At 34.7% G+C, this 15,593-nt stretch overlaps 3 protein-coding genes across 9 annotated transcripts; 2 read left to right on the forward strand and 1 right to left on the reverse strand.

The window, feature by feature from the left end:
- Nucleotides 1-1,330: 1,330 nt before the first annotated feature.
- Nucleotides 1,331-7,745, forward strand: nudt13 (nudix (nucleoside diphosphate linked moiety X)-type motif 13). Of its 7 annotated transcripts, XM_058793255.1 has the most exons (11): nt 1,331-1,494; nt 1,591-1,645; nt 1,760-1,855; nt 2,401-2,543; nt 2,635-2,738; nt 3,019-3,046; nt 3,146-3,252; nt 3,753-3,878; nt 6,133-6,244; nt 6,334-6,488; nt 7,177-7,745. In XM_058793255.1, exons 3-11 carry the CDS (start codon nt 1,776-1,778, stop codon nt 7,378-7,380), a joined length of 1,059 nt encoding a protein of 352 aa, XP_058649238.1. In that variant the 5' UTR covers nt 1,331-1,494; nt 1,591-1,645; nt 1,760-1,775; the 3' UTR covers nt 7,381-7,745. The 7 variants fall into 7 exon arrangements, with proteins under 7 accessions (XP_058649238.1, XP_058649236.1, XP_058649237.1 ...); XM_058793253.1 differs by having other exon boundaries at nt 1,331-1,645; XM_058793254.1 differs by having other exon boundaries at nt 1,331-1,645; nt 1,774-1,855.
- A 231-nt stretch (nt 7,746-7,976) lies between these two features.
- Nucleotides 7,977-11,518, forward strand: si:ch211-207i20.3 (uncharacterized). The gene is made up of 3 exons (XM_058793265.1): nt 7,977-8,174; nt 8,259-8,421; nt 11,065-11,518. The coding sequence occupies exons 1-3, from the start codon at nt 8,030-8,032 to the stop codon at nt 11,477-11,479; spliced, it is 723 nt and encodes a 240-aa protein (XP_058649248.1). The 5' UTR covers nt 7,977-8,029; the 3' UTR covers nt 11,480-11,518.
- A 59-nt stretch (nt 11,519-11,577) lies between these two features.
- Nucleotides 11,578-15,566, reverse strand: dnajc9 (DnaJ (Hsp40) homolog, subfamily C, member 9). The gene is made up of 6 exons (XM_058793263.1): nt 15,409-15,566; nt 14,958-15,133; nt 13,427-13,567; nt 13,082-13,336; nt 12,908-12,991; nt 11,578-12,032 (listed from the first exon to the last, which is right to left on the reverse strand). Exons 2-6 carry the CDS (start codon nt 15,129-15,131, stop codon nt 11,928-11,930), a joined length of 759 nt encoding a protein of 252 aa, XP_058649246.1. The 5' UTR covers nt 15,132-15,133; nt 15,409-15,566; the 3' UTR covers nt 11,578-11,927.
- Between the last annotated feature and the right edge of the window lie 27 nt (nt 15,567-15,593).

Consider the following 15,593-nt stretch of genomic DNA (forward strand, 5'->3'; position numbering starts at 1 on the left):
TTACTTTTACCATTGATACAAATGGTCTCTCAGGTCTGTTTAGGAATAATGATTTTGGGAAACTCAACCTTGTTTAATGGGTGACATATGGCTCATATTCCTTTCAAGCATATCTTACTTGGTAGACAGGTTTTGACAAACTTTTGACAAAGTAGTTCATTGTGGTCAAAATGAGGGACAGTCGCAATTTTTGAAAATAAATAAATATTATCAGTTTCGTATTATCAGTATCATAATTTTCACACTACGAGTAGGTCCATTGGAATTATCTGCTTGTTTTTTATTTAAGAGCATAATGGGATAATTCATATTTACATAATGGATTTTCACATTTCAACACTGGAAGCCTGAGACAAAGGTTTTTTTTGTTTGTTTTTAAAAAAGCAAAACACATGCATAAGTCATTAAAATAAATAAATGAAAGCTGTATAAAATGTTATAGATATTTATTGTAAGTATGCGGTACAGTGATGATAACTATCACATGACGTAATACTTTGATAAACTTGTGCTATTGAGTTGAATAACTGTTGATACAGTATAGTGTACATTGGTAGGTCTATTTGCACATTTCAAGGTGCTTCAGTGAATACCATAATTACATGCCCCAAAACGTATATCACGTATATCAAACGTGTATATCCCTTGTGAAAAATAGTACACTTTAGCATATTTTTAAAAATAGTATTTAGTAAGGAAATAATATACTAGAAGTATGAACTGAATGTTTTCACAGGCTTAATTGCAATTGCATTTAAATGTATGATCAAATTTACACTAAATATAATTTAAGTGCATCAAATTTAAATGTAATATCAAACAACAGCTAAAATTGTGCTTTTGTACATAAGTCAGCACATCAAAATCAGTGTACTTCTTTCATGCAAAACAAAAGATTATGACTTAAATACACTTTAAAATAAAACTTTTGATTTGAGATTATTTCATAGTGTTTTCATAGTCATGAAAGTGTGCTTTCTTTATGTACACTTACGTGCCCTTTTATTTTATTGATATTATGTTATCTGCAAGTAGCCTACATTTGTTTTTAAATTTGCCTATTAAAAAATTGTATATCTTAAAAGATGTATAGACTAGAAGTGCACAAAGCACATTTCTTCCAAAAGGAATATCCAAACGCATACCCAAAAAGCGGGTGCTTTTGGTACCTTTTGTTAGTGTAATGATGTACACACATAAAAAGTATAAATAATGTATAATGTATGATCTATAATTCTATATCGACAGAGGGCTCTGTTTCCACACACAGCCGCTGGCAGGAACTACAGCCGCTCTCTTACGTACTGACGTCGCACATGTTACGCGCAGGCGTCGTTTGCGGGAGTAGGCTATACAAACAATCGTATTGATTTATGACAGTATATTACTTAGGGTGATATATGTTATGTAAACTGAAGACTTGCTGGAGTGGAGAGCGACAAAGTTTTACGAAACAGATTCTTTGAATTATTTTCGGTGTTGTAGCCTACGACGGTTTGTTCTGTTACACATATAGGCTGTGTGTGTTTTTGTGTCATTCGCCTGACAGTGCCTTTCCACGAACAAAATCAAAGAAACTGTTATTTACAGGAAATTGTGATACTGAAAGAAGAATCTGCACTGCCAGTTTACCTTTGTTTCAAGGGCAAGTTCTCTCTTTCATCTTGCATGACTGTTGAACTAGATTTAAAGTTCCGTTTAGGTCGAGCAAATGTGAAAGTTAAATGTTAATGTTAAAACCTTTGTATTGAACATACAGGCATTACCTTTCAGACATGCTGCAGTCATTCAAGCATTTATTCACCTGTAACCTGGTGCTATCACGCTCCTTCTCTGGATATGTTTCTCGAATGAGGTCTGTCTTCTTCAAAATATATTCATTTATAATATGAAATAGGATACCACTGGAGTAGGCTGGAAATATAATTTACTGAAGCAAAAATTAAAAAAAAAAAAAAAAAGACACAAGAAAATATATTTTATAATACATAAGAAAATGAAAACAGTTTGCAATGTGACATCTGTATACAAATTGTCAAATCTGTAGATTTTTATTAAAAAAATAAAAAATAAAAAAACAATGCAAAGAGTCCTAAACAGGCTTTGTTTTCTCTATCTTTTTATGTGTTGATTTTTAGGGTGAATGACCTAATCAACAAAAATTCATGAAACAGTGATTGGTGTGCTATCATACTGTTTTAATGTACCTCAACTTTTGATCTGTTACTTTTTTTTTTTTTTTTTTTTGGGAACTTATTAATGTTATTATTATTATTAATTGATAATAAATAGTAGTAATTATTAAGTATTATCTGTAGTTCCCAGCGTGAATTTTGTAATTTATTACAAAAAAGTAATTTATTCTTAATTTTTTTATTAAAAATAAAATGTTCCGTTTAGGTACCTTATGAGATTAAAGGAGGACGATGAAGCATATCGAGAGGCACTGAAGTCTGGGAAAGTTCTACTGTATCATAAGCTTTCTCCTCTACTGCGAAAGACTAGCAGTGGCGTTTACAAACTGGCTTCTCTAAAAACCTCAGGTTTCAATACAAATCCCATTTAAACTTTTCTGTTACATAAATAAAAGCATTTTGCATATACATTTGTATAATTGTATACCCATTTCTCTAGATTTGGAACAAATACTGGAGAAGGTTGGAAAGGACAAACACTTTGTTAATGAATCTTTTCTTCTGGGATGCACTGATAAGGGTGAACCACAGTTCTCACTGGAAGTAGGTCAGTTAATACAGTCATTACTATACAATACTATGAAAATATAGTTTTCAAACTGAACAATCTACAACTAGAAAATGCATCAGTATGAAATCTTATTCATACATCTGGCAAACGCTTTTATCCAAGGAGACTTACGTTGCATTCGTTGACTTTTGGTGTTGCTAGCTCTGAGCTCTGCTGTTTGAGCTACAGGAACGCTATAAGAATGGGAATGTGAGTGGTGTTTTGACTGTTCCTGGAATTTCCATGACATTTGAACTTCTTATTCATGTCCAGGCCTGGAAAACAATGTTAATATTTCCAGGTGACCATGGGAACCCTGTATACTATACTATACTGAAAACTGTATATTACTTTTTACACACTATATATGTCAGCTCATGGAGATCTCTTCTCACTGTAGGTGATTTAGACCGCAGTGCATTGGAGAAGGAGTGTAGAGGTATGTTTGTGGACCTCCGGAAAGCTTTCTTCATGATACCTGGACCAGAGTCTCCTCTTGCAGCCAAAGTATGTACTTTAGGTTTCAAAATGATTAGTAATGCTAGTGCATTGTTATCGCTTTGAAACGTCATGTTGATTTTGTGCCCAGTTATAATTGATTTCAGAAAACATGCTGGAAGTAAACAGGTTGCATGTTCATAACATTTAATGAAAATGACCGATTTTCTACATGCATATTAATGATTAACTGGATCTTCTGGTGAAATGACCGACTTCTTCAGTCATTTGCTAAAACCCCACCACTTTCTTACAACTGGCTGCAAGCTTGCATTCAGATCTGCCTTCATCCAATCAACAGCTGATGCAAAGAACCAAGTCCCTGCCTTTTTTCTTTTTTTCAGTAATTCCTTTCACTTGGTTATGTGTCATAATATGGAATAAATAATTCTGTCACAAAAGAAAAAAACAAAAGTTCTGCTATATGGATACAGTTGGAGCCGTTTGTATGTCGACCATCTCTGAGAAGTTATTAGTATAAAAACTGTTTAATTTGGTGTTTGTTTTAGGGACAAGCTCTCCTCCGATGGCATCAGACCAATTGCTTTTGCAGTGCCACTGGGCAGCCTACTGTCAGGAACCAATCAGGAAGTTTCAGAGTTTGTCACAGCAGTGGCATCACCTACTACCCCAAAGTAAGCAGGTTCTTTTCACAATGTCAGACGACTGCCACAATATACACATGCATGGCATTTAACAGAAAGCATTGTCTGATTTTTTAAATACTGTAATTTCTGTGATGTTTCATTAATGCAGATTTGAATAATATTAATGTGCTGTTCTACTCTGAAAAATGTATTAAATAATGGTATATTGCCAGGGGTGCACAAAAGTTTTTCAGCCTGGTTCTCATAAGCAGTGTTTGGGAAAGTTACTTTTAAAAGTAATGTATTACAATATTGCGTTACTCCCTAAAAAAATAACTAATTTCGTTACATAGTTACTTTGTATGGAAAGTAATGGGTTACGTTACTTTTGCATTACTTTCGCGTTACTTTTTAAATATGAGCAGGGCTTGATTGTTTGTTTTTAATATAAAAAGTTATATTTATAGCAAATGTAAAAGCCCTTTCACACCAAAATGTGTAATGAATAAACCTCAGGCTGAAGGAAAAGTAAATTAACGTCTATACAGTAGAATGCTTCAACACTAAAAAACAACGAAGCACAATTGTTAGTTTATCTAAAGTCATTTTTGCTTATTAGTATGGTTGAACTGGATCATCAAAGGTCAGCAAAGATATTGGTTAATAAAATGGGATTAGATACATTTGTGGTATTTAACATATTTAATTATTGCAGGTTTGCGTCATATTCTGAGTTTGCATTTCACTGTTTTAATTCATTTTGATGAATACTGAATCTGTTTTTTTGCCAGTGAGATTAATTAATGCACATTCACATTTAGTCTAGAACTACAGTAACATCACGTTCACACATCTGTACTTCCAATTTCTCCCAACATCGGGACAGGAGACTTGTCAGTCAATATATGGGAAAACAAAGTAACTGGCGTTACTTTTTTGAAAAAGTAACTCAGATATTTTCATGTAAATTAAAAAAGTAATGAGTTACTTTACTAGTTACTTGAAAAAAAGTAATCTGATTACGTAACTCACGTTACTTGTAATGTGTTATCCCCAACACTGCTCATAAGAGTACCTGGAGATTTGGTTTGGTCCTCACACTGCACATAGTGTGACCCATTAAATATAACTATATAAAAAAAAATATAATAATAATAGTGCTAATAATATTATTGCACTTTATTCATTTAGTTTTTTAAAATAAAATAATAAAGTGTGAAAAGGAAGTATTAAATAAAAAATACAATTATTTTATAGTAAACTTAAAAAATAAAATGGTCATTTTTTTTATTTTCAAACATGAATTTTCATCATTTTCAAACTTAAAATCAGCAAGCTTTTATTTTGGCGGGTTGCCGGGAAGTCAGTGAATGAAATGTCACAGTTTTGCATTGTGCTTTGAAAATGGCAGCGGATAGTCAAAATTTATGTTTTCAGTTCAAATATAAATCTTATACAGTATTACAGTTAGTTGATCTAAAATGTTGATTGTGCATTAACAGCTGTCAACCATGTCGGTATGCAAATGTACTGTCTGAACTTATTTACACAGCACACTTTTTTATTTTGGTTGCGCATGCGCACCTGCAGACCACTTATTTGCATCCCTGTATATTACCATTTTCTAAATAGCTATTTATACGTTGTTTTAGGCTATGGGAATATCAGCAAACAATACATTTTAGATAAAAAGTTAATTAGTACAAACTTTATGTTGAGAAAGCGTAGCCATAAAGTTTGAAATAGGTTGAAAAGCTTGAAGTTTGAAGGTTTTAAGCCTGAAGTAGTTTTAAATTTAATGTAGTTTTAAAAGCTCTAAGTTTAAAGCACTTAACATGTAGATAAATTGCTCTGTAGATGCTAGGCATTCTAGGTGGTTGTTTGTGCATTGTTAGCAGTTGATAGGGTGTTTTTCAGTAGTTGTTAGAGTTTTGCTATGCATTTGCTATGCTAGTAATATGCTAGTTGCTAGGCTTAGATAGATAGATAGATAGATAGATAGATAGATAGATAGATAGAGACTCACTACTATTGTATGTAATGAAGCATAATAAAATAGTTCACTAAATAATTTAAAGGCATTAATAATTTAATGATATAAAAGCTATTTCAATATCAGCAAACAGCAGTAGATTTTATAAACAGGTCCGGATCCATTCTGGTATGGAATGCCCACTTACAACCCAATTCATTCCTGATGAATCCATTTTCTCATTGAATATCCTGTTTTGGAGTACAGTGAACTTAAATTACGGTACACAATGAAAACATTAGCATGAAGCTGTTTGTCCTTGACCTGCAGATGGCACCTGTTGTGATAGTGCTGGTGTCTGATGGGAGCAGATGTCTGCTGGCGCGCCAGGCCATGTTTCCTGCAGGCATGTACAGTGCGCTCTCTGGCTTCTGTGATATGGGTGAGTCATACTTTATTACAAGCTGCTGTGCACACCATATCACTCTGTGGAGTTACCTAACCATTTTGCTCTATCAAAACTTTTTGCAGGAGAGTCAGTGGAGGAAGCTCTGCACAGAGAGGTGGCAGAAGAGGTGGGTCTAGAGGTGGAGAACCTTCAGTACTCTGGATCACAGCACTGGCCTTTCCCACAAAGCTCCTTTATGTTAGCCTGCCACGCAACTGTAAACCCAGACAAAACACAGGTGAGACTTGGATGATCCCGTAAACTACTTATTATAGTAAGACACTACAGATTAAAGACATAAAATTATATTATTTAAGGGAACTGTTTATAAAATTTTCAAGCAGATTTCCAGGTGATTTTTTCATTCTAAAATCTAAATTTTATTTTGCTTAAAGTAAATAAATGATATTTTAGCATGTTTATCATTTCTGGCACATTTCATTCATATAGTGTATTATTTACATGATGTATTTATACATCATTGTGTTACATTTGTATTGTCTTAAAATTTATTAACGTATGATAAAAGTAGTGTATTTTTTTTACCATGTGGGTGGTTAATTGTAAAGAAAATGGCAATGCAAAAAAAATCTTTGTGTTTCTAAAAGTAGTTTTCTTTATGCTTTATTTTTGAGTGAAATGGAAATTTGAAAAGAAAGAAAGAAAATATTGCCTCCAAACACATCTAGGAGTCTCTAGTTTAAGTCTTTGCTTTTACATAACATTTTTTCCAATACTTTTTAATGAATTTGATCAAATGTACATATAGTATTTCTCTGTCGATTATAGAATGTGGATGAGAATTGGTTCAGTTATTAAAATGTGAAACTATGGCATATCAAAATATACTAATTTAAGCCAATGGCAGCACAGTAGAGGCATTGCTGTTGCTACAGCCTTTATCTGCTTTAACTGTTCGTGGACAGGTGAATATTGACAAGGCAGAACTTGAAGATGCGCGCTGGTTCACTTATGAAGAAATAACAGAAGCACTACAGAATCCGCCACGTGACCCCAGAAGAGAGCCACCTGTGTTCTGGGTCCCACCTTCTTATGCCATAGCCAATCAGCTCATTCAGGAATGGGCCAATCAGCAGCAGCTATCAAGAAAATTACATAGACTCAAATAATCATACATCTGTATGCAATGGGTTACCACTAATATTGGAACTTAAAGATCAAATAGACATGAAAACCTGAACAATTTCCTGTGATAACATGCACATACACACGACGTGGACTACTTTTGAAGGGATCTTCAATAATATTCAAAGAAGGACTTTTATTACACTTAGAGTACGCATGGACTGGAAAAAATGTGATTAATTATAATTTTAAAAAAGTGTTGATGGATTACATGAAGAAGCATTTGAACATACTTCTCTACCTCAAATATTACTAATCAATCAGTACACTGTTGCAGAAAACATTTTAATAAACTTATGTTTTTAAAATATTTTTTATGATTTTTAATTATCTTACAATAAAAACAATATCAAGAAACAGTTGTTTGACTTTTGTGTTGTTTTTCAGGTTTTTAACTTATGGTTTCATATTTAATAAAATGTACATTATGTAATTTACATTTACATTCATAATACTTTGTGTAAGATATGTATATATATATCGTTTGTTTGTTTGTTTTTGGTTAATTGGCTGAGAGGAAAAACTCACCGACCAATCAGATTCAGGCCTTTCCTTTCCGTATCCAATCCCGCCTCTCCTCCACACTTGGTGGCGCTGAAGCACTAAATCGCGCGCTAGCTCGTTAGAAGAAGAATGGTAGTCAAAATGGACGCGGAGCTGTTGTTGTTTTTGGTTTCTGAGAACAAGGAGTTATTTGATAAAAACCACAGCGAGTACAAAAACACGAAGCGGAAAGAAGTTCTCTGGCAAGGAATAGCAGACAAAATGGGAGTCGATGGTGAGTTTAATTGGGGTCGCTTGTTATGTAGCGTAACTGTAAGCGCGCCTTACCACCATCATCAACGTTTGTGTGTTTGTGTAGTGGAAGAGGTGAAAGCTAAATGGAAAAATCTAAGAGACACATACACCAGGAAAAAGCGACTGGAGCAGGACGGGAATCGGAGTGGAAGGGCAGCTAAGAAAAAGAAGCAATGGAAATATATGCGAGTGATGGACTTTCTCGATCCCTCCACAGAGCACAGAAGGTATTCGAGTGTGTTTAATTGAATCCTATCTATATAACATAAAGCTGTACTATCATAACAGTGCTTGCAAGACTTGAGAGTTTGAGGGAAAAAAATAAAAACATCCCATTTTGATTTAAATGAATGCTCGCCATTCAAATTCAACTGACAGCGGTGACGCCGTTGTAACATTTTGTACATGCGATAATGGTCCTTAAAATTATATTTTTTCTTCTTTCACTTGTATATAAAATTGTCTTGCACTACCTTTGAGATATTTGTGTAAGTTATGTTCGAAATAGCATATCACCATAACTCCTAAACTTTTTGTGAAGTTTCTCAATGCAGTGCACACTGAAATCCAATAGACTCGAGCTCCCATTTCTAGTGTGATATCTTTTTCTAGTTAATTATTTGATTGGGCAGGCAAGTATTCAGACATTTTCGTATAAAATTTGATTTATCGGTAATAAATAAATTAAAATTTTATTTTGGAGAAGACAACCGCTGCAGGGAGAATTAAACGCAATATAGCATACTAATATTTGCATAATGCATACTTCCACATTCCTGTTTTATAGTAATAATACTCTTACACTCTATACTGCAGAGTATGCTAGTATTCCTCTCTGAACACAACTGTCACATTGCTTAAGTGTAATAAAAGCCTGAATTCCGTGTTCTTATAGCGTGTCCTATTAGATATTTTAAAAGTAGTTCTCCCAAAAATGAAAATCTCAGGCCATGCAAGATGTGGATGAGTCTGTTCTTCATTGAAACCGATTTAGACAAATTTAGCATTACATCAGTTGCTTATCAATGGATCCTCTGTAATGAATGAGTGCTTTCAAAATGAGAGTCCAAACAGCTGATAGAACATCACAATAAGCCACAAATAATCGGTGCGACTCCAGTCCATCAATTAAAGCCTTGTGAAATACAAATCTGTTTATTTGTAGTAAATCCGTTAAAGGAACACTCCACTTTTTTTGGAAATAGGCTCATTCTCCAACTTCCCCAGAGTTAATAAGTTGAGTTTTACCGTTTTTTAATCCATTCAGCTGATCTCTGGATCTGGCGATAGCACTTTTAGCATAGCTTAGCATAGATCATTGAATCCGATTAGACCAGTAGCATCGCGTTCAAAAATGACCAAAGAGTTTCGATATTTGTCCTATTTAAAACTTGACTCTTCTGTAGTTATATCGTGTACTAAGACCGGCGGAAAATGAAAAGTTGCGATTTTCTAGGCTGATATGATTAGAAACTATACTCTCATTCCGGCGTAATAATCAAGGAACTTTGCTGCCGTACCATGGCCGCAGCAGGTGCAGTGATATTACGCAGCGCCAGAAAGTAGTCCCCAGCTAGGTACCTAGTTATAATATAGCTGGGGACTACTTTCAGGCGCTACGTAATATCACTGCGCCATGGTACGGCAGCAAAGTTCCTTGATTATTACGCCGGAATGAGAGTATAGTTCCTAGCCAAATCGGCCTAGAAAATCGCAACTTTTCAATTTCCGCCGGTCTTAGTACACGATATAACTACAGAAGAGTCAAGTTTTACATAGGACAAATATCGAAACTCTTTGGTCATTTTTGAACGTGATGCTACTGGTCTAATCGGATTCAATGATCTATGCTAAGCTATGCTAAAAGTGCTATCGCCAGATCCAGAGATCAGCTGAATGGATTAAAAAACGGTAAAACTCAACTTATTAACTCTGGGGAAGTTGGAGAATGAGCCTATTTCCAAAAAAAGTGGAGTGTTCCATTAAGGCATTTTAATATTTAACCTCGTTTCTGTTCAAAATATCAGTACTTAATTACACTTCGTTTCCCTGTTATCCTCTCACATCAGAATCCATTTGCATGTTTGTTAGAACTGTTCTGGACTATTTTCACTTGTAAAGCATGCTTGATCTGTGATTTCTCTCCTGATTCAGACAAGGTGACTGAGACAAGAAAGCAATGTTATGGCTAGAGGACTCATTTTAGCAGGAAGCACTGGTTTCAAGTTAAAAACAATGGATTTGTTCCTTACAAACAAGTAGCTTTTTGCTTCACAAGTCATTAATTGATGGACTGGAGACGTGTGGATCATTTGTGGATTATTGTGTTTTTATCAGCTGTTTGGACTCTAATTCTGACGGCACCCATTCACTGCAGACGATCCATTGGTGAGCAAGTGATGTAATGCTAAATTTTTCCAAATCTGTTCTGATGAGGAAACTTATCTACATCTTGTATGGCCTGAGAGTGAGTACATTTCCAACAGATTTTCATTTCTGGATGAACTATTCCTTTAACATAAAACATTTTGTGTAGAACAACTTGATGATCCTTACTGTGTCTGGCAATTAAAATCAAAACAAAGTGTTTACTTGAACAGATTTTCATCTAATAAACGTTGAGTTTGATCGCACCCACACCAGTTCCTTTATACCTGCTGCCATGTGCACGTTTTTGTGGTATTTCAATAAATATGAAAAAATGTGATTAATCTATTAATTTAATCAGGTAACATCATTTAGTCTTTTTGCAGCATAGAGGGAAACTATCATTTTAGCAATAGTTTGTATTATTTATCTGTACTGTAAAGAAGCATATAGAAGCTACTGGTTATTCACAATGTTTTTTTGTTTTTTTTATTGGTGTACAGTGTTATATTGGACAGCGTTCCCGGCAAAATAGAGGATGATGAGCCAGACGAAGACAGCGGGGCCGAACCAGCCAGCACCAGTACGGGAACATCCATGGCAAGTCCAGGAGCGATCCGGTCTGAAATTGTAAAGAGAAGGCGATCAGAGACACTAGAGCTGTTGGAGAGGTATCTGGCAACTAAAGATGCAAGAGACAGAGAGAAAGACGAACAGCAAGACGAAGTCGATTTATTTCTTCGGAGCTTAGCACCTGCATTAAGACGCTTACCTGCTTCAAAGCAGTCCTTGGTGAAGCTTCAGATCCAAAAAATACTTCATGACGCAGAGTTCGGACAGCCCAGCTTTCCTCAGATATCCTCAGTGTCACCAAGTAATCAGTTGTTACTACAGTGTAGTGTTGTAAAACCCAGTTGAAGTGCTTTTTTTATTGAAAATAAATGTGACTAAAAGAAGTGACTTTGTGCTGGTTGTATTATATTTTCAATGTTGAGTGTTAAACCACAACTTGCATATTGACTGAAACCAGTTTATTATATCCAGAAGATCATGAACGATAATACATCAAACAGGAAAACATATATACAAAAAACTGTTAAAGTAACACTTAAAATCCTACATTTGCATTTGATCCACAAGCTGGTCTGAACAAGAGCACGTGAAGCAGATTCATACTAATCCACTGTAATAAATGCACAGGTGTGTGTGTGTGTGCGAGTGACCTGTTATTAGTCATGATATGCATTCTTAAACAGGTGTCTTATGCCTAAGAAAGGGTCAGTATACATTATAAAGTGTTCTTTTGATTATTTACAAGATGAATTCTATAACATTTGGTAGGAATAGCCCAGTCTGGTGAATCGGTCTACTTTTTCTTGCCCTTCTTTCCTGCTGCTGGTTTCTTGCAATATTTCGCCTCCAGATCTGAGATTAGGGAGTTGAATCCATTTTCTTTGGACTTCTGTCTTTGCTAAATAATAAACAAGAGGCATAAAAAGAAAAGCATTGCTTTTTTAGAGATTGTGACTTGAATGCATCTGATAAAAGCAGAAATAATAATAACCCAAGTAAAATGTATTATGCAACAACATTTATGGTAAGCATTTTCCTCATTTGGATGAGATGAGTCTGGCCCCTTTAATTTAAGAAAATACATAACTTTTAGTTATTAAAACACATTATTTGCCTTTTTGGTATGCAACTTATGGTTATATACTGATTTCTGATAAAAACTAAAGGTTAATGTAGGTCACCGGTCATTTCATGTACTGTGAATCAGTAATGTCATTCCGAAAACTAATCCCATCCAAACAGTCCTTTAGACTTTACACATTTGCAGACACTACTTTTCAGGGTCAGATTTTAATACGGTTACACTTTATTTCGATAGTCCACTTCAAACATTCTACTAACTATAAGTAACTTCGTAACAACATGTCAACTAATTCTCATTAATTTACATCTACATATCTACTAACTCTCAGAGTAGACTGTTCGGGTAGGTTTAGGGTTAGTAGAAGAAGTTGACATATACTTGCAAAGGACCCATCAAAATAAAGTGTTAGAAGATATTAAGCAGACAGTCTTCTAATACTCTAATGACTGCTAGTTGAAATGTAGTTGCAAAGTTACTTAATGTTAGTAGAATGTCTGAAGTGGACTATCGAAATAAAGTGTTACCTTTAATACTTAAGTAAAGATGCATTAAATTGAAAATATTTATATTTCAAATAAATGCCTGGAGTAATGGCTGCTGAAAATGTAGCTTTTGCCAAAAATATTTTCAAATGCAACACAAATTTTGCAGATTAATACAAGCTCTGTTACATTTTAATGGCTTTTTACCTTTATCATAGCTACCAGGCTGTCCTCACTGTTCAAGCCCATCTCCTTCTGCATTTCATCTGCCTCCTTACTCTCTCTTTCCGCCTAGAAAGTCAGGGTAATTCATCAAAAAGGCTTAAACCCCATTTAAAAATGTATTAAATCATAGCAAAACTGTGGAAAATGAATTAGCACCTTTCTTTTGCGATTGTTCTTCTTCTTGACACTCTCATGAGTGAAGGCTTTGTAGGCCGGCACCTCTTCAGCATCAATCGCTTTCTGAAGTATGTCTTTGACGCGTGGCTCATCTTCATAAGTACAGCACAGCGCAGACTCCATGATCAGATCCATGTCACCTTCATGTTGTAGGTACAGTCTCTTCAAGTCTTCTACCTCTTCATCAGAGCCTTTATACTGCTTCTCAAAGTCCAAGATGTCTTGCAATGTGATCTAAAGCAGAGACGTCGTTAATTTTAGCAACTACCTTTGGCAAAACCAACATAAAAAAAAAAATTAAAAAGACATGATACAAAAAAGAACCTTGGGAAATAATCTTCTCCAGTGCTCCTCCCAATTGCGGTCTTGATCAAGGGTGTCTGACTCTTCGTCCACGATTCCCTGTTCATCATAGACTGCCCTTTGGTCCTTGTCAGCCAACACTGCATAAGCCTTTCCCAGCACCTGTGACATATTGAAAGTTTGAAGTTTAAGGATGTATTTATGTATTAGAATTTTTTAATTTAATGATTAAATCGTTTTATATTTAACCCTCTGGTAATCCTAGGTCACTTCTGCTGTGTGTACTTTTGCACTGGTTGTGAATGCACAAAAAATGGCTATCAAAAGGCTTAAAAAAGTTTAAAAAGTCACACTTTTACTCCCTGAGGTCAAACGTGACTGCTATTGGAAATTAAAAGGAAATTTAAAAACACAGAACTCCTCTAGTGGTTACACCATCGAATTACGAATGTATTTTTTCCTGCCACCAGATGGCTCTAATTTGCCAAATATTAAAAAATAAATAAAAAAAGATTTCATTTTTTCATTTTAACCTTAAAAACTGTTAATTAAAAAAAAATGTATTACATGGAAATAAGTAGTTGCATAAAATCCCCTCAAATAACTACATTTTAATTATAAAATATTATTGAACTAAAATATAGTACAATATTTCTCAATAGCAACCTGTGTTTGTGTTGCCTCAAGAGAGCAACCTTACATGATTTTTTATTTTTTATTTGTGATAATTAAATTAAATTTATGCCACTTAATATAATGACTTACTAGTTATTTTTTAATAAATTACTAATTATTTGACATGCCCTGTGGTGCTTGTTGTTTAATCTTAGTATTAGTAAAGAGATAAATTCATCTGATTAAGAGACAAGAGAATTTCTCCATTTCAACGTTTTAAATTTTACAGGACAATGTTGTGAAGCAATAATTTTCCATTGCTATCGCTTTGGTATAGTAACATTTGTTGGATTTGTACTGGTCAGATGAAGTCCAGTCTGGACAAACATATGCAGCTCAGATTAATCAATAAACCCTGCAGTTTTTATAATCATCGCTCTGTCTTCCGCTTTCTGTTCTTCTTTGGCTTCCTTTATCAACCTCTCAGGCTGATAGAAGGTGCAATTTGGGTACCAGAGGAAATACTGTTTTGTTAACTGAATCTGGGTAGCAGTCAAGACTTGCTGTTAACTACATTAGTCAACATTTGAAGTGGATCAAAACCTTTCATCAAAGTTGTCCTAAAACACATTCTTGTCAACTTTTGATCCACTTCAAATGTTGCCTAATGTAGCTTTGGATACCAGACAAAATGGGATCTGGTAAAGAGACTGGATCCAATATTCCTGGTATGCAGATCCAAGGTGTTCAGTCACTTTTTACTGCTTAGTACAAATGTAACCCATAAGTTATATTATACCAAGGGGTTATGGATCACGATTAATGGGCTTCCTACATCTTTAACTTAGACCTTTCACCATTAGACAACACCAGACCGTTCAAGAAGGTTCTAAAAGATAGCTGGGCAGAAGTGTTGCATTAGAAATACAGTGGTCACCTGGAACTTGGTGGTGGCTAACTCATCACCAGGAGCTCTATCTGGATGAACCAGCAGAGAGACTTTATAATATCCGCGTCTGATCTCGGAGTCAGATGCTCCTTTACAAACACCCAGAACTTCATAAAGGTTAGAGGTCTTGAAGAGCTCCTCACACTGCTCCAGTAAACCCATGACTGTGAGGGAGAAAAAAAACACCAAATCATCGATTGATAACGTTATATTAACTAAAAAAAACAATGCTCGTCAAAAATGTTATTTTATATGAACGCTACGCATTAAAAAATGGACTAAATTTGTTCATAAAAAAACTAACTTTAAGATAAAGCTTAAATGCTTCGAATACGAATAACGTTACAGAAATAAACAAACACTCATACATCTAACGTACTTTGGAAAAATAACAAGGTTAGAACAAAGCATTTCAACAATGTTTTATTAACGATCTTACCAGATTGATCAAATTAACGATGACAAATGACAGTGACCAGATATTGTTCAAATATGCCTAGACAGAAAATAACAACCAAACGCTTTCAGCACACAACAGCATACGCTTCCCTTAACAGGTCGCGCCAAAATTTTGGCGCTTTGTGTAAACGTCACAAAACGTCACGACTTAGGACGGATGTTAGT

Source organism: Onychostoma macrolepis, chromosome 12 (genome assembly GCF_012432095.1).
Source record: "Onychostoma macrolepis isolate SWU-2019 chromosome 12, ASM1243209v1, whole genome shotgun sequence".
NCBI classification, from domain to species: Eukaryota; Metazoa; Chordata; class Actinopteri; order Cypriniformes; family Cyprinidae; genus Onychostoma; species Onychostoma macrolepis.